Raw genomic sequence first — 19,519 nt, 5'->3', positions numbered from 1 at the left:
TCTATTTTATTCATTTGATTTATGCCCCACCTTTTTAAAGGAAATGACACTCAAGGTGCAGTATAATTCTACATAGTGATATATCAAAGTAATTAAGCTGGTATTTTTGATGCCAGCGTTACTGGGTTTCAAAATTCTAATTTTAACAATGGGCATTGCTCTACACTGCTCTCAGAAGTTGTCCCTGTGAATTGGTACCACTTGTAGGTATTTTGTGGAGGGTGGCAAGAGGAATAGCACTGCTAAAGCTGGGTCAAGGTTTCAAGTGTGTCAGATCCACAAACCCAGTTCTTACTGGAGAACCTGCCTTAGCTACCAAACAAAGCTTGAGAATTTTTATTCCAATAGCATTCTGTTGTGGGTAATAAAGCAGTGGCATTATTTCATGACTGGGGCCTATTCTACACCAAGCAGGATATTGCACTATGAAAGTGTTACGAAAACGGTATATAAAAGGCAGGAGCCGCACTACTTGCTTTATAGCGGTATTGAAGTGCACTGACAACTGTTGGGGCCCATTGATTTGACACATGTCATATGCCATTTTCATACTGCTTTCATAGTGCTTATATTATTATTATTATTATTTATTTATATAGCACCATCAATGTACATGGTGCTGTACAGAGTAAAACAGTAAATAGCAAGACTCTGCCGCATAGGCTTACAATCTAATAAAATGGGTTCCTGGCTTTTATATACCGCTTTCATACCACTTTCATAGTGCAGTATCCTGCTCGGTGCAGATTAGGCCTGGATCTCTCCATGGATAGAAACTTGTGAATTCTAGTAAATGTGGATTTTGCTCTTAAGTTTACATCCTTCCATCCTCACTAATGCATAGGATAGTTTTCTGCCCTTTACATGTAATTTAGATTTGAGTCTAGACCAAAGACCGTGGTTGTAACATATAACACGGCCTGTTTTCTACTACTATAATATGGCTGCTTTTTATTTCGGCCTTAAGTTACTCATTAGCTTGTTGTTTCTTCCCCGTCCCCAGTAATATTGTCAAGAGAAGAATGGTTTGTGTTGCTTTCAGTTGACATTCTTTTACTGTTTCTAGGCAGCATGTGAAGGAAATATGCAAACATTCCAGTGTTCAGCATCAAATGGGTCAACAAATGTTGAAGCAAACAGCATGGAAGATTATAATGAGTGAGTCATGCAGAAAGGTTATTTTTCATATGCCATTTCTTTTTGTCTCTCCTGACAGATTGAAAAATTAGTGGCATTTTGAAATGAGATCTGACACTTTGTACTGAAGTTTGAAAGCTGCTGTTTTGCATTTCCTCATAACAGAGAAGTCCATAAGTCTTGTTTATCTGTTCTGCTTGAATAAAATGGTAGATCATGGTTCGATTGTCATAAAAGATATCAACTTCCAGACAAATAGGTCCTGGCCTATTTAGGAGAATAGACCTATCTAAAATTTGTATTTCCTTTGTCAATGTATACTGACTGGGTTTGCACAACATGACAACTTATTGTGAGATGACATTTGAAACAAACCATGGCGAATCATCCGAACCTGGACCGCTTTCAGCAGGGTGGCTAAATTTTTGAGAAAAAGCTATCATGACACCCCATGGCTTGTTCTTGGGGTTTTTTTTTACCCATGATGGATTGTCATGTTGTCTGAACCCAGGGAGCAATTTTATTGTGGGTTGCAGTAATCGGCTACAGAGTTGCTCAGCAAGAGTGGCAGAAAATGCAGCTCCTCTGCTCATGAGCAATCTCAATTCCTGAAGTCTGCCTAACAACAAATTACATTGCGCTGTCTGTGCCTTCCCTCCTTCCTCAGCAGTCATCTACCTCGTCTCCTGTGTTTTGCCGCTAGTGCACCTGTTGGCAAAGCAGTTGTTTTTTTGCCCATGGGCACCAGCTGTGTAAAATCTCCACAGCAGTCTGAGTCTTCCTCTGATTCGGAGGGAGAGAAGCACTGCATGAGAAGCGAGGCATTTCTGGAGTGAGGTTGAATCGGGCACATTCATAGATCTTTGGATAAACTCCGAGGCCTAGGTGTTCCTGCGCTGCACCAGGAATGACCATTTGTTCCCCTGGTTTTCTGCACAGCTGTCACTATGAGGTTACTCTCACACAGTCGCACAGTGCCAGGGGAAGCAATGAGAACACCTGCTTGCTACTACCCATAGGCTGTGCAGGCTGGACGGTGCTGTTTTCAGGGCAAGGTCCTCGCTCTCCCCTGCACCCACGCTGCCACTTCACTTGCTCTGCTAATGGTCCTAAGCAGCCAATACGATAGCGCAAGTCGTGCTGCTGATTTCCCTCGCCTCTTCCTCTGCTCTCTCTTCCACCTTTGCTCCTCCATTCTCAGAGGGCTCAGCACAATACCCTGACCTACACTTTGAAGGGAGACATGGCAGAAGAAGCACTTATTTCTGCAGTGGTTGATAGGACTGTAAAAGCTGTTACTAACTGCCCCGGTGACCAGGAAGAGCTCCTCGTGCACTGTTCCATTACAGCTGCACAGGTCTGGCTAATTGTTCTGACGCACCTTAACGTGGCAGGTGCAGGCGATGGGGTGGAAGAGGTCTAGTTAGGGAGCCTTTTCCAAGCAGTAATGGGAAGGTTAAGTAGGCTGCAATGGATGCAAATATCGGCCTCTGTGGAAGCAGACTGCGACACTGGTCACTTCTGCCACAACAGAGGTCATCCGAGGGCATCTCCTGGTGGTTCCACATAGACTCATCCTCTGATTGGAGTCCACCAGGGGAAGAGCCTTCAGCATGGTAGCTCCTCTCCTATGGAATTCCCTGCCTCTAGAGGTCAGGCAGGCGCCAACTTTGTATTCCTTTCAGCACCTCCTGAAAACATCATTGTTCCAGGAAGCCTTTCCTTTATGACCAGCCACAGTTCATGGTTCACTTTTCATTTTGCTTCTTTTAAAAATCTATTTTAAGGTGTTTTATTCTGTGTGTGTTTTTTACCTTGTACACCACTCCGAAATTTTCAGTGGAGAGCGGTATATAAATATTGTAAATAAATCAACAGAAGAGCTCACCACGGACAGATGTGTTGTCCACTAGTGGACACTGCTGCACACCGAAGCCATCTGAACATCGATTCCGTATGTGAATACTTGGGACGATGCCATATTTCATGGGCCACTTTTGAAATCATAGCATTGGAAATTGGGCCTGTAATCCAGCATTCAGTCACCGTAATTCAGAAATCCATATCAGTAATAAATTAAAAAAAGGGCAGGGGCTGATCCAGTACAAGCTTGACCATGGGAATGGAAAACAAGTTGAGGCAATCCTCCACTCAGAATTTGGCAAAGGGTGTTTGGTGTAAAGTTTAGATAGACAGATAATGGCTGATTGAATGCTTCCTGTCAGAGGAAAGACAGGAAGGAGATATTTCCCCTGTATTACTGTTAGACTGTTCTGTAAAGATACAGATTCATCCTGTGGATTTGGCAAAAAGATTGGGAGAAATGTGCCAGGATTCTCAAGGGAAAATGGAGTAGGCAGTTCCTGGTGTGTCTAAAGATTCTTAAAGGGGACAAGTCCATTATGTCTTAGGCTATTCTCTGCAGTCTAGTTTAAATTATTTAATCCAAATGATTTTTTTATAGACTTCTACATAATGTCACTAAAGAACTGGCTGAATGGTATTTCCAGGACGGCTGTGCAGTGATGGCTGCTTGTTGCCATTTAGCTGTTGAGAATATTGAGGTAAAGGAATTTCTATTCAATCTATACAGAAGTAGAAAAAATGGTCAGTTCTTATTTTGCACAATACTTGTACAGATTTATTCAATAAAAGGCAATGTTATGTATAAATAAACTTGGTTTTTTCATCTGTGGGATATGGCAGATGTAAAATAAAAACACACATGAAAGATGTATTGTCAGCTTTAACCTGACAGAATATAATTAAAGGAATTTTAAATCCATTTCATTTAGATTATATTACCATATCACTAGTAGAGATATTTACACTGCTGAAAGCCAGCATATATTCAATGCATATAATCTAGGTGTTGCTGTGCTATAAACCCACAATGCTGTATATTATATCTGTTCCAGCATTGCTGTGTTACCGTTGACTTCTAGTGTATCTTATTTTCACCTTCTTTAGCCTGAAGAACTATAATAAAGTGTACTGGGGAAAGACGACATAAAGCATGTAAACTGTGGCAGGAACTATGCACTGCAGAGAATGCATCACTGCTATTGGAAGCCATAAGCATAGAGAAATATATTTGGGTGTCATCAGCATACTGATAGCACCCTGCCCCATGCCTCCAGATGATCTCTCCCAGCGGTTTCATGTAAATATTAAATAGCATTGGGGAAAGGATGGCACTTTGTGGTACACCACACAGCAGCTCCTTCTTTGAGGAGCAGCTATCCCCAAGCATCACCATCTGGAACCTGCCCAAGAGGTAGGACCGGAACCACTGAAGCACAGTGCCCCCGATTCCCAGTCCCCTCAGGTGATCCAGAAGGATACCATGGTCGATGGTATCGAAAGCCGCTTAGAGGTCCAAAAGTACCAGCAGGGACACACACACCCAGTCAATACTCAGGCATAGATTATCCGCTAAGGCGACCATAGTGGTCTCAACTCCATATCCTGCTCTGAAGCCGGTTTGAAATGGGTTTAGAAATCTGCATCATCCAAGACTGCTTGGAGTTAAAGGCAACTGCCCTCTCGATCACTTTGCCCAAAAATGGAAGATTTGATACTGTTGTGTAATTATTAAGGTCCAGGGAGGGCTTTTTTAAAAGTGGCTTGTTAACCACCCTGTGATCATGTGAACCAGGTCAACATCTGTTGATAGACGGTAATATCCTTCACTGCCACATTTGCCTTTGGTGATGAACGAGCTGATGTGACAAAGCCAGTTTCCCAATTGCCTAGTATTACATATTACATGAGAGATGAAGATGCAGGAACTACACATTCTCTGTAATGCAAAATTCTGGTCTTGGGGTGCAGAGCATGTATTAAGAGCAGCTTGAAAGTTCAAAAACACTCAGGGTTTCATCTACTCCAGTGGTGGTACACTTTGTGAGATCGATCACTGCTCTTCATCTTAAGAAGGCTGGGTGATTAGAAGACCTTACTTCACTCTGAAGTTTCACTGTGAAGATACTGATAATAGCTTGGCTCTAAGTATTTCTTCCATTTAAAATAATTCATTGTTCTTTTATGTTGCTCAGTTTTGTAAAAAATATTGTTTTCAATTATTTGAAGCAAGGCAGATCAAACCCTTGAGTCTGATTAAATAATGCACGCTTTTGTCATTCTTTCATGTAGAATGCTTCCTGATGAGGCATTTATTGTGCAATCGCTCTGCCTGATCCATGAAATTTTGCAGGGAGTCCAGATAGCATTATCGTCATTTGTAATCCTCCTATGTTTCACCATTTCCCCCCATCTTCTATTACTGCAAAAAATCTGTTAAGGAGGGAAAGACCAAATAGCTGCACAGTGTCGTTTGACTGATAGTTCTAGGAACCATCCATCTGGAAGCATCTTCTGTGATAAGAAAAGAGATGGCAGAAATTGTGAGAAAATACAGGAGGGCTACAAATGGCAGACGGCAATGTTTGGACCCCCCCTTCTGTCCATCCCACCCACACTCTTGTAATAAATGTTAATATGCTGGTCTCAATGAATCCTTGAAGTGCTTGTGACACTTAATAATTTGATTTTCTTATTGAGCAAGCTTGCCATGGCAAACCTGATTCGTGGAAATGAACTGGAGTTGGCAGTCAGTATGGGTACTGTCTTAGGAGAATGTGCAGCACAAGCAACACATTATGTGCTAGAGTTACTAGCAAGAAAATGTATGACTATAACAACATGGTAAGAACTTCTTGCTCCAAAGGTTTTTGTACCTAACGAACCATAGACGTTGTTATAAACACAGAAGTCTCATATGTCCAAAATTAGCTTTAAGGAACGTGTTTTTTATCCGGAAGAAATAATGAGAAATTGAAACTAAGCTACAATAGTGTGTTAAGCATGAACAAGCACAACTGCCCTTGTAGCAGAGAAATACTGATTTGGTTCACACGATTAAATAAACCATGGTTAACAAACCATGGGTTGCTTGTGAAGGTGCAGGAGCAAGCAAGCAAGCTGATTCCCATGTGCTTCCACTTCCCTAAACATCCCAGGAACCCAACACCCTAGGTTGTTTAGGGTTAAACAACCCAGAATTTTAACCCATGGTTTGCTGTCAGGTTAACTCATAAGCAACCCAAAGTTTTTGGATTCAGACGTCACAATAGCAACCCAGGAACAGGGGCGTTCCTGTATTGTTTAGGATAGCAGAAGTGATGAGCATACAGGAGGCAGCATTCTTGCTTGCTGTTGTGCAGCCACAAATAAATGTAAGTTAAGGTCAATGCATTCCATTTTATAGTTAAACAGCATGGTTTAGTGTGTTGTCTGAACCAGGCCTCTGTATTTCATTCATCCAAGAAAAGTGTTATGCGATAACAATCAGCATAACCATAGTTTTGAGGAAGACGTAGTTACTCTGGGTATTGCCTCTGAAATCCATTTTGAATAGAACTTTTTTTCTCTGTGATAGTTTAAGAACTGAGTATAGATACTATATTTAAGGAACACTGTTTTGTATATAGCTGCTAGAATATGTCGATGAGAAAATTGTATCAGAAATTATCATTTTATGGCAATTGATCGCAGATATGTCAAATGGTACCTCCCTAAGTCAAGACAGCAATTGTTCAAACTTCTCCAAATATAACAAAATCTGGGAATTTGCCTTTCTCTACCTGTTCTTTTCCTTGGCTCCATGGCAAACTAATTAGATGAAATGGGAAGGTGCAGACCTATATAGGTTCAATACTGTTTTCAGATGTCTGCAGGAGAGACCCAGGGAAGGCAAAATGTGTGCAGAAATCAGGTGTTTGTCCATTAACCACATGGTCAAAAATTGACATAAGTGGGAGGCATGAATTGCACTTATTAGGAGGACTGATTACATGTTTCCTCCTGGCGTAACTAGCTAGGAGGGAGACAATTTCAGCTAGTTTCCTCTCCTCCCTGAAGCCCCTGCTCCACTCCTATACTGTTCTTATGGGCCAAATTTGGACCCCTGGAGGACTGGATCTGGGTAGACCCCAGGCCTGAGGTTCTGCACTCCTGTTCTATGAGAATGGAATGGTTTCAGCGTATTGACTTCTGAATTGGGAAAACTTTTTTTATTTTTTCATATTGTAACCATTTTATAGACTATAAAATCTTAACTATATACTATACGGTTAGCTTTATTCATTTTCAATGAAAGAAAATTAAAGAATTGCAAGATTGTATTAATGACTAAAATACCATGATTTAGGTGTGTGTCATGTTTAGTTTTGTTAACTAGGGGTAGTATCCAACTTTACCATTCTGTTAGCGCAAATGACGTAGTGCTACTGGAAACTCTTTCTGAACTGTGTACAAGAGGAGAATCCAACTAAAGTTACGTTTACATAAGCATGGTTGTGCAACCAGTTGCTCAACTGCTTTCACAATCAGTTGCACAAACTGATCGGCTGCGCAACAAAGATTTGACGGAGCCCCAATAGGGCTACTTGAGTTTGCAGAATGACACCGTTGGATACTGCCTAAGGTTTCCTCAGTTTTATAAACAGGATGGGAGTTTGTCTTGAAAAAAGTAGTGGCTACTTAGCATGGGAAATACATCATTACAATTTGTAAGTTTGATAGTAGAAGCCACCGATCATGGTTGCATATCAAAATTGAAATTATCAGGGTAGGAATTTTGTGTTTGTGTTTCTTTTGCTGTATTGTTATCTCAGCTTCTTCCTCCATCTCACACCATTTGCCCTATTCATGCCCTATTTGAATGCTATTTTGTTGTTAAAGTTGGAATATTTTTGTTTTAGCTTTCCATCACTTGGATACAGGTACTTTATTGTTTCGAGAGAGAGAGAGAATCTAATCAGTTTTCTGCAAAACATTTTGTGTGTGTGTGTGTGTGGTTAGATTAAAAAGAAAATTCCACATTCTGAGTTGGCTTTTCTAATAAAGCAAAATATCTTTGTGTGAATGTATTTGTTGTTTCAACCATCATGGTCATATCTGCCACAAATGCATACACCAAAAATACATAAATACTGGTATATATATTTATTTTTATTTATTTCATTGGATTTGTACCACCCCATAGCCGAAGCTCTCTGGGTGGTTCACACACACACACACACACACACACACACTACACTACAAAGGATTTGACATAATAAAAAAGCCATTAACAAACCTTCACATTAAGAGATACCCATAAGTATAAAAGAATAAAAACTACTGTTAGATTAAAACTTTCAAGTTAAATTACATCATTACGGCTCATATCTTTGTGATATATATAAAAAATAGACGGGCTGAATAGGTTCTTAAAGGAACAGTGTGGATTAGTGATGAGAACTCAAGCTCTGCAAGCAAAGACTTAGTCTTAAAGCAACAATCTTCCATCATGGGGTTATCTCATGCTTCTCCGAGGGATAAGACTTGTGCTCTGACAGCTTGATCCTAGTACTGTACTAGTACATTAGTGCTCAGAGGATTCAAGAGCTGTGGTATTTGAAAAGCTAATATGCTGGCGTTACAGCAGCGTTAACATAGCATTCGTGATTAGCACAAATATTTAGGTTTTTCGAAGTCAAAAAAGAGCCATTTGGGCACCCAGGTCTTCAAAGTGTATAGATCTTACATGCCAATCAACTGAAAGATCCCAGTCTATTTTAAGCGAAAATTTATTTGTGCACATGAGTGTTCACCAACTGTGCTTAGGAGCAGAGATGGAGGATGGCTTTCTGTGGAAACACTCCCAGGTCTTAAAATACTAACCATAGGGGGAAAGAAGAGTTGCTAGTCATGATTCTAAGGTTCCATTTGCATGTATGGCTTTGATATGAATATGTAGGCTTCCCCATCCAGTGCATTGTCATGGGATACCTACATGTGCACATTCCAATTGTGTGTCTCTGAAACTGGTGAAGGATTCATTCATAGGAAGTGCCAGTGGAGCTTTGGATGAAGCTCATTGGCTTTTTAAAGTTTCACAATGGTAACAACTTGCTAAACTGAAGTATTGTTAATGATATACCACCTACAGTCGACTAAACTAGTTCCTAGCAGCTTCATTTCTAGAGTCACAAGATAGGCTTCAAACTTAGGAGAGGCCACAAGAAACTGCCTGTGTAGTACCCAAACACTAAAGAAATGTGTTTAGTAGCTATTTATCTTTTAAAGTTGCATGAGAAGTTATGCTTTTGATCTTGAGTGGTAAATCCACCTGAGATGGATTTTCTTGTTCATAAAATATCACTTTTTATGATCTCAGCCAAGCACGGCCTAGTGGACAGGAGTGCTCATATGTGGCTATTTGCTACTATCTTAAGAATCTAAAATGGGCAATATGGCAGTCTTTGAAATCATGGTTTAGATGATCTGTAGAGAGCCTTGGGCCCATATGCTCCCTCTTCCTCTGTGCAGTAGAAGTGAATGAAAGCTTTAGCTTTAACTTTAGAACAATTCTGAGTTGTGATAAAAGCTTCCACTCTCCTGTCTTGTGAAAAGGAGGCTCATGCAACTCATTTCTGATCATCCACATCCTGGTGAGTGTGTGTGTGTGTGTGTTACAGCTACATTAAGGATCTTGCGCTTCTACTCTCACGCTTCAGTGTTTCAACATCTCCTGCATTGCCACCAGAACTGCCACCTATAAAAGCTCTTTCACCTCACCTATAGTTTCAGTCAGAGGGGAACAAAAGAAAAACAATCTGTCTTAACTCCGGTATTGTTTCCCCATCTTTACATATTATTACTAAGTGACTGTGGCCTGTTTATGTTTCACAGGGATTTAGCAGCCGATCTTCTCATGATGATTCCCAGTAATGAACTACAGTTAGTAAAGCTTTGTGCTTTCTATCCTGGATGCACAGCAGAAATAAATGACCTGCATGAAAAGGTACACTTGAGAGGCCCACTGTCTCTTAAACATTTATGTGAGTAGCAGAAGAGGTTTCATGTTAATTTGTTAACATCTAGATATATTTATTAAAATATTATTTCTATAATAGAGGACTTACATCATCTACATTATTTCTTTGCTTGTTTATTTAGCTTCCCTGTTACTTATATTTGCTATGGGAGCCTGGGATAAACTGTTGTATAAGAATGTGTGGTTTTCAAGTGGATATTACCTTTCAAAACACATTCTTATTTTTATAATAATACATTCTAAGTATGTTTTACTTCAGACTGATTCTCCACAGAGCCCTATATGTACAGTCACAGGCATTTCCCATTGGATTTATAAATAATATTTTTAGAGAAAAGAGTGGAAAGACTGTGTACAAATGAAGCTTAGTAAGCAGAAATAAGCTGTTGAATTGTGGCATTATAGTTTTAAAATAATTACATCAACATGAAAGCTAGGTTTACACTCACGCTAAACAAATTATTCTTCCCGAATGTAAGAGCTAATATATACTTAGTTGTACATATAATGGACTCAATCTAGTTCAACAAATGCATGCAGAGGAGTCCCACAGGACACAATAGAACCCTTTGTCCCATGCCCACTTCCAGCACAATTACAGGGGCACATGTGCAGGCAGTGGAAGGGAGCATTACATGGAATAAGAAGTCTGCATCTCATATTCCTATCCAATTCTTCCTATATGTGCCATGCAGGTTGCACAAGGGACATGGATAATGCAAACATGGCAGGCTAAGATATGGGAAGTGCATGCAGGCTTACAATTTCCTGGAATGTTCGTTTGCACGAGCAGTAGTCATACATTCATTTGCTGGGGAGGAAAGAAAACAGGTATCTGAGTTGTGGGGGAATTCTTCATGTGTAGGCACTGCTCCTATTTTCAACTGAATCCAGCCCAATTTTGCAAAATACCATTTTATAAAAGTTGTTTGTACCTTTTTTTGTTTTGCAGTGCAGACTACCAGATGTAGAAGAATGTATGAGGTTGGCAGAGACAGCTCAGACTGAAGGAAATACATTTGAATCAATAAAATATTATCTGTTAACTATAGAACCAGAAAAAGCACTTCCTATAGGCATTCAGTATGTCAAAGGTAGGCTTCTAAATGAGTCCAAACAATCTAAAAACATACTCATTTACTTCGTTCCTTTGTTCTTTAACATTTTTAGGTTATATTTTCCATTTGTATTTCGCAGAACAAATCAGTGGGTCAAATTGGACCCTTGATTCAGTCTGTCCATTTCTTGATCTTCTAAGCTATATACGTACAGAAAAGTTGCTGCTTCATAAATGTAGTGAGTAAGTATGTTTCGTCTCATAGTTATGAAATTGAAACTTGGCTATTTTATGGTTATGCATTATTCATCTGCATTTGTTTGCCTTCCATAGCTGGTAAATCTTAAGAGTACATTAAATAGGCATGTGTTAAATATGACTAATAAAAAGTTTCTATTATTTGTAGAACTCACAATAGACTTCATGCAATGTTTATTTTTGAGTATGTTGAGGTTGGATCTTCACAGAATAGATAGAAGGAAAACTTCTGGTAAAACAGCATTTGTTTGTAACTAAATATTCGAGAAACAATTTGCTATACTCAATTTTGCTGGCCTTTTCAGCATATATCACTAGGAATATCTTGTCCCTGGGAATGAAAATACTTTTCTCCTTATGATTTTCTTTTTTAAAAAACACACACATCACCCCAGCCACCAAATAATTTAGTACTAACTCTCCCATATCTCTTTACCGGCCTTTTGAAGAAAATACATTTTGGCTACTGAGCTGGACTATATTTGGGTCTTTAACTAGGCGACTGATATGAGTCATAATTCTCTTTTTAGTAATGGCTCTTGGAATATTTTGAAGACTGGTAAAGACATTTTTATTTTACGAAGTGTGTGCTGCTGGATTTCTTTTTCAGTTTAGTCCATTTCTCTGCATGTATTGTTGCTTTCTTATGTTTTTTAAAAAATTTAATATTTGGTTTTAACTTGCTTTTCAAACTCCTTTGAAAAATTTTCTAAGCTCAAAACCAGTATATAAATAAATATATTTTGTGTGCCACTGATATTCGTGCCAAAATAGTTAATTTTTTTTAATTTATACTTTTCTATTTTCAGATTTAGAAATGAGTTATTAATATTGTGTGGTTACACTGGTGCTTTACTGGCTATTAGACGACAGTACACTAACATTGTGCCAGCACTTTATGAATATACAAGGTAACAGTCTTTATTATTACAATAATTGTATCCAAAATTGGTTGGGATGATGATAGATCTTATGTGTAGCTTCCTCGCACTTGAACAGTGTATAAATCCCTATAAAATTGGCCTAGTCCTATTTACTCGAACATACACCAGCTTAACTGCAGGAATTGGGCTTGTGTAATGACCTTTCATTGCTACTTTGACTTAACTGAAGTACAGTATTTAAAATGTTCTCATTTTATTTTATTATTTATTTGTTTCCAACATTTGTATGTTGCACTATAACATAAAATTATCTGGGCGGCTTAGAATAAAATAGTTTAAATACAAAATAAGAGATAAGTCATGAAGTCAAAAACAGCATAAACACAATGACAAAAATTAAGGAGAAAATTTGGGTTTATTTTCTCAAATCAATAACTACAAAAGAAATATGAAATACTAGCAAGAAGAAACTTCTAGTTCTCTTAGCAAAGACTAAAAATACTGAAGCCATAGACTTACATTTAACAAACATTATTACAATTTGGGGTATAGGTTATGTGTAGTACTACAGGGTAGAGTATTACATCTGATGAAGTGGACTCCAGGGCACAAAAGCTTATACTACGATTTATTAGTCTTAAAAGTGCTACAAAATGTTTTGCTGTGACAGACTAACAGGGCTGTCTCTCTGGAAGTTATTACTTTAGGTTGAGTCACACTTTGTGCAGATGGACTTGAAAGGTGGGTGCCAAGATGCTTTTCTCACAGTGGGGAGGGGGAGGGCAGGGACCTCAGCATACATGCCAAGCCTGCTTTGTCTGGAATGGCTCAGGATTTAATGGGGTGGTCCCAAAATGACTCTGGGCCAGCACATGTGGCAGGCCACACTCTGCATTTGGTGTTCTCATCAGACCAGGAGGACAGTGATTTTGAAGTGGGAAGTTTCTCTTTGATTCCCCTGTAATTTATCAGATCACTTCCTGGGGTGTTTTAGGCTTGCAGCAGCTTCATCCTTCCATAAAGTATTATAGAGGGTGATTGTCTTAATTTGGAGGCCAGATCTATTGAGGACCCAGTCAAAGTAGATTCTTTGGATGACCACTATGAAACTAGACCACTTGTGAAAGGAATGAGAGTTTATTGATAGAAAATGGATGCAGAATAAAAATACAAAGAAAGCTCACACATCTCTTCAGCCCACCAAGCTGGCAACTCCCCAAAAGCTGGCATTTGCTGGGGCTTCAATCAACAGCATAATACAGATCGTTCATAGAGCCCAAGGTTCTCCAGGTTGGGAGGCACATTACCCCTGGAGTGAAGCCAAATTAGTTAGGCATCAGCTCAATCTTTTATAGCCTTTTCTGATAGTATGTGCATCACAGGCAGGCAATGTCCTATGATTAACAGTTCCCAACATTCCAACACAGGAGCAGGAGGAGAAACCCAAGAAAGCAAACAAGAAATTAGGCAGCTGTTGACATAAGGATTACACCCTTATCAGCGTCAGACAGCTAGCGATTATTATTGGTGCCTGCCTGCTTGATACACATCTCTGAGAAGCCTGCAGAAGCTGGCATGCTCTAAGAAACCGAAAAACTGCTCTTTATACAGGCCTTTACACATTTAATACACATAATATAGGACAATTGTGTAAGTTCAACACCTGGCTCAACTCACCTTTTCTTCTGGTGTCAGACTCACTACAGGGATCAATTAGAATCTTCCACCCTAGTCAGCAAAATCCATCATTTAGTTGTATTTTATTAGATTGATTTCAATCATTGCAACTCACGATGTCGACAAGGGTTTTGAAGCAGTGCAATCCATTTGCCTGTTTGCCTTATCCTTCCCTTTCTGCATCATATCATCAAGCAGCTTGACCATCTAGGTCCAGGGGATAATTAATGTCCCCTTGCAAGGGGGGTTGCCTTGACAGCCTTGAAGAAAGTAGTTGTGAGACTATTTCTAAAGAGAAGCCTTTTGGACTGCAAGGATTGTGCTTTTGGCAGGTTGCAAGTATACTCTTCCTGGGCAAGGTATACAAGTGGGTGGTTGCCATACAACTCGAGACAGTCTGGATCTGGCACCAAAACTCCCTTATAGATTACAAGTGTCAGAAGAAAGATCCTGCTAATTCTCCTAGACTTCTCAATGGCTTTTGATAGATCACTAAGCATGGTGACCTTCTGGATTGGTGATCAAGTGATTCTGTTCCTCTCTGATAATTTCCAGAAGGTGGTGCTACAGGACTATTGCTCTGCACCTTGGTAGTTATGCTATGGTGTGCCACAGGAAGCTATTTCATCCGCTGTGCTATTCAACATTTACATTAAATTTGTTGAATGAAATCCTCTAGAGATTTGGAGTGAGGTGTCATCAGTAATGTAGATGAGAGCCAAACCTATTTCTCCTTTTCATCAGATTTAGATGAGGCTGTTGAGATGCCGAACTGATGTCTGGAGTCAGTAATGGTCTTGATGAGAACCAATAAAGTGAAACTCAATTCAGATGAGAGGTTCTAATGGTGGGTGGTTCATCTGACTTGGGAGGTGGTATTCAATCTATTCTGGATGAGGTTTCAGTCTCCCTAAACGATCAGGTGTGTAACTTGTTGGAGTGCTTTTTATCGTTAGAGGTCCATGTAGCTTCCATGGCATGAAGCCCCTTTCACCACTTAAGGCACGTGTGCCCATGCAACCTCTCTTTGATGGAGCCTACATGCTTTCTTAACATCTCATTTAGACTACAATAATGCATTGTATGTGGAGCTGCCTTCGAAGAGTACTCAATAACTTTAGCCGAAAATACTGCAGTGAGGTTACTAACTGGTATTCGTTGAATGGAACACATCTTGCCTATTCTGAAACAACAATCTTGACTACTGGTCTATTTCTGAGCACAGTTCAAATGATGGGAATTATCTTTAAAGCCATACATTGCTTGGGACCCAGGTACCTAAAATCCACCTTCTCCCACATCAACCTGACTGGGTATTTAAAACCTTCCTCAGATTCCCTTGTCTTGGTCTCCCTGTCTTCAGAATTGGGATGGATGGTGATCACGGTTAGAGCCTTAGCTGTGGTAGCGCCCTGGGTTTCATACACTCTCCCCAAGGGTATTTACCTGGCAACAATCCTGATATTTTTGGTGCCAAGTCTTCACCTTTTTATTTGCCTAGGCCTTTCAAGCTGTTAGTTTTAGCCTTCCTTCTCTTGCCTGGCTGTGACCTCTTGCTGCACTACTGGCTTTTAAATAGTGTTCATTGATTTTATTATTGTGTTGTCTTCAAGTCAAACTACACATTATTTTAAAGAAGTAGCTAGCAGCTATGTCTCTATTTATAGTTGTGGGTATCTGATTTTCATTGGGACCCATCCCGTGGTGGTGGTGGTGGGGTAGTTTAATCCTTCCCTCCCAACCACAATTTTACTGATACCTGCCATGCATACAGTATGCATGGTTACAGGGCTTAGAAAAAAACCCCACTGGTGTCAGTGGCAGTCTTTCGCTAAGCCCTGTATGAGGGTGAGGAGGGAAGGATTAAACCCATATGAGGGTGAGGAGGGAAGGATTAAAAGGGAATCTCCATTTTTTAAAAAATCGATCCTCCAACTGTATAAAGAAACATAGTTTGATCCTTCAGCTATTGGCCTGGTTCACATGATCAAAACAAGCCACGGCAGCTTATTTAAGTTGCAGAAGGTGCAGGGCACAATTTCCATAATCACAGCCCAGACATGGCTTGATGTATCATCCAAACTTGAGGGCACAGCTTGTTAGAGGGAAACAACCCTCCAATAACACTCCAGGAGCACATGGGATGTGCCACGATTTAAATAAGCCACCACTGCTTAAATATTTTGATTGTGCAAGCTGACCAATATGAGCCACTCTGGAATCCTGTATTCATGAATGGGATACTAAAAGCTTTGTATTAAATACTTGTGAAGTTAATTGCCATTGTAGTCCTGCTGTTTACAGTTTAACCAGGCCATCAGCAACAACTATTACTCCTTTAAGTGTCTTGAGAGCTTTGATTTCCTGGGCTTATGGAGAACTTGAAGCAAGAGCATAGACCACTACAGCATGCACAGGTGTTTCTTCATCCAAACAGAGGCCTACTGATGGTGACAGATATGTTTTCTGGAAGTGTTGAAAATAGTTTTTCCCTTTGCTGTTAATAGTTCTTCTTTGCTTTACATCTTCAAAGTGGTGTTTGGAGCTGGGAGAGGAGCAGAAGAGGAAGTGAGGTTGTTCGTTTGCTACTATTTCCTTTGCAATATATTTATATGTATATATTTCATTGTTGCCTCCACAGAGCCTTCAGGATGGGGAGAAAAAACAGTCCATAGCATTTGTGCTCAGTTCTGAAGTTTATTCAGTGAATGGTTAATAAGAGTCGTTCGCATCAGACAACCATATAGAGCTAGAATTTATGTCATATGCTTGCAAAACTTCTGTTACACTGCGTTCTTTTCCAGCCAGCTTTTAAAAAGACGGGAGGTGTGTGTACCCCTGAAAATTGAAGAACTCTCCGCGGAACTAGATGCTTGGAGAGCTTGTACTCAATCACTGAACAAGTAGGTGTACAATGACCACAATAGAATGTTAGATGCTTTGAACGTGTGATATTTTGCCTTTAGTTGTGGACAAATGTTTCAAGAATTCTGTGAAATTTTTAGATACTCTAAAAAAAAACTTTTGAAACCAGTTAGCATATTATAAAACTAGAATCTTATAAAACTAAAATCTTACTGTAAGTAACAGTATGTATTTCTCTCACAGATCTAGTGATGAATTACCACATACACCTCCATCTGAATTGCAACAAGAGATTTATGCAACATTGGTATCTCGAGTAAAAGAAGAACCTCTGAAAGTAACGATAGGACCAGATTACGTTACCGGATCTAACCTTCCTAGTCACTCAGATGTTCATATCTCTTGCTTGACAGGATTAAGGATACAGGTATTGGTTGGTGGAACTGGACTGGACCGATATGAAAACTCTTGAAAATGACAAGTCCTTGGGTTGTATCCTACAGCAAAAATTTGCTCACACAGTGGGCCTTTCCCATCCTGTCCTACCCAAGGTGTTAGGGAACCTTCAGGAAAGGCATTACACAAGCCCTGTTTTCAGTTTCCCCTCTCACTGCAGCCTACCATGATGTTTCTGAGGGTCCTGATGTTGTTCTTGAGGGTCCCCTGGCCCCAGAGAGGCTTTTCAAGGGGCTGAAGTGAGGAAGAGGGGGTGAGGAAGACTAGTTGTGCTAGTAGCTTTCCACTCAACGTAACTGTTGGATACAACCCAATGTAATAAAATGTATTCATGTCCATTAAATTCATTGGATGTACTTCCAAGTAAATGTGCTTACAATCCTAGTGCACTTCCCCTCTGCTTTAGCCCTCTTATCCATTCTGATTTATTATGGGTTTCCACTCTCATTGGACTCTTTCCTCTCATGATTAGGCTAATTGCTACAGACCATTTTGAAGAATGAGAAAGCAATGTTAGCTGTAATATTTATGGGAAGATATTAACTGTGTAGATTATTGTAGAGCAATTATTTACTCTCCAATACACTTAGATTTATAGCCTTTTGTGTATCAGAGGCTGCAGAAGTAAGATAATACAGTTTTTAGTGTTACATTAAAAAATTTAAGTGTATGATTTTTATAAACCCACCCCCAAATTTGGGAAGTTAGCAAATGCCATTCTCTTGTTCCATTATATATTTAATGGCAATTGCAGCCTTTTTATTTTTTAGTTAGTTATTGCTTTACTGTAATTATATTTGATGGGGGTTCTATTGTACTTTCAGAAAAGGCCAAGAAAAGACAATGGCTTGGATCTTAACTTTAATTCTATCAACAGAACAAAGTTTGCATCATGAAATGGGACTTCCCTGCCTCCTCCTTCAACCCCTGAAAATCTGTTCCTGGTGGTTGGGGGACCCTTGGGAACGATGGGGGATATGGTGCAGGAGGCTGCAAATGAAGGGGAAGTTGGCAGACATCACACACACTTTACATGAATGGAGGAACAATTTAGAATCTAACCCATTTACATTGCTATAGTAATTCTTTTTTTTTTTTAGAGTACTTATATATGAAATGTATAATATTTTATTTTGTATGTTCATACTTCTTACATTGCACAGGGTCCAGTATTTTTCCTTGAGGATGGAAAGTCAGCAATTTCTCTCAATGATGCATTGATGTGGGCAAAAGTGAATCCCTTCTCTCCATTGGGGACAGGAATACGGCTCAACCCATTCTAATAAAAGAAAACACACTCTCCTCAGTTTTAATAAATTTAACCACTAATATGCTGGTTGCTATTACTTTATTAGCTGAAGGATTTGAGGTTGAATCCTCGTTGAGGGATACTTTTACGAATATCACAAATTGTAAATTTAATTTTTATATTAAATTTGATAATCCAAAGAGAGTCGCATATATCATTGGCAGCCATGAGCTTTTGAAAAAGGATTAAAATGCTGTTTCTGTGAACAAACTTGTGAAGCATGTTACTAAGCAAAAGGATAGCACAACTGTGAAACTCATATCTTAAAACACGTTTATGCATAAGTAATTTATGCCTCTTTGAACAGTCGCTGTAGCTGCTTTTAGAACTACAAGCCTATGAAGGGGGAGTACATGTTTCATATTTTAGATAAAGTTTGTGTATTTGTCTCCTCTTACTGAAAACTAAGAGCACAGTCTATCAAATGTGGTTTGGGGTGCATGATCCTTTGAAACAAATGGAGTTTATATATAGCTGGTAGGCATGATGGATTGTGTTTGAATAAATGTAATGATTAAGGGTGCAGTCCTATGCATGTTTAGTCAAAAAAAAGTACTACAGTTCTCAGTAATTGTAGGAGTTGTAGGACTTTTTTCTGTCTAAACATATATAGGATTGCACCCTAAAGAGTGTAAATTAAATGATTGTATAGTAAATACAGATTATTGTTTAGCAAGTATTTTGGAATACTTAGTTTTTCACCTCAACTGGCGTAAGAAATTTTTTCTTCTATTTTGAATATCTAGATTTACATTTGACATTTCTCTTTATTTTAAATGACTAAACATATTTCTAAAATTTATTTTCCAATAAATACCTTGTAAGTAAACTACATATTGGAACGTACCTAAATACATAATGTAAATTTTTAAGTATTGAATTCTTTTAATTTTAGTGATTGTAAAGAAAATGGTATTCAATGGTCCAGCATCTAAATAAATTGGTATTGTTTTATATAAAAGGTTTTATGGTTATGGTTGTGCTCCAGTTAA

At 39.1% G+C, this 19,519-nt stretch overlaps 1 protein-coding gene across 1 annotated transcript in view; it reads left to right on the top strand.

Annotated features, from left to right (window-relative positions):
• Positions 1-18,992, top strand: part of WDR17 (WD repeat domain 17) — a 55,314-nt gene extending 36,322 nt beyond the window's left edge. Inside the window, exons 20-29 of the mRNA XM_063136161.1 lie at positions 1,067-1,158; positions 3,602-3,701; positions 5,705-5,844; positions 9,877-9,988; positions 10,974-11,115; positions 11,219-11,321; positions 12,146-12,247; positions 16,702-16,800; positions 17,006-17,189; positions 18,382-18,992. Coding sequence (XP_062992231.1) covers positions 1,067-1,158; positions 3,602-3,701; positions 5,705-5,844; positions 9,877-9,988; positions 10,974-11,115; positions 11,219-11,321; positions 12,146-12,247; positions 16,702-16,800; positions 17,006-17,189; positions 18,382-18,501 — 1,194 coding nt within the window. The 3' untranslated portion in view covers positions 18,502-18,992. The remainder of the gene's footprint in view (positions 1-1,066; positions 1,159-3,601; positions 3,702-5,704; positions 5,845-9,876; positions 9,989-10,973; positions 11,116-11,218; positions 11,322-12,145; positions 12,248-16,701; positions 16,801-17,005; positions 17,190-18,381) is intronic.
• The last annotated feature ends 527 nt before the right edge of the window (positions 18,993-19,519 follow it).

The sequence above is a fragment of the Elgaria multicarinata genome, chromosome 10, assembly GCF_023053635.1.
Source record: "Elgaria multicarinata webbii isolate HBS135686 ecotype San Diego chromosome 10, rElgMul1.1.pri, whole genome shotgun sequence".
Lineage (NCBI taxonomy): Eukaryota > Metazoa > Chordata > Lepidosauria > Squamata > Anguidae > Elgaria > Elgaria multicarinata.
This window is presented reverse-complemented; position numbering and strand designations above follow the sequence as displayed.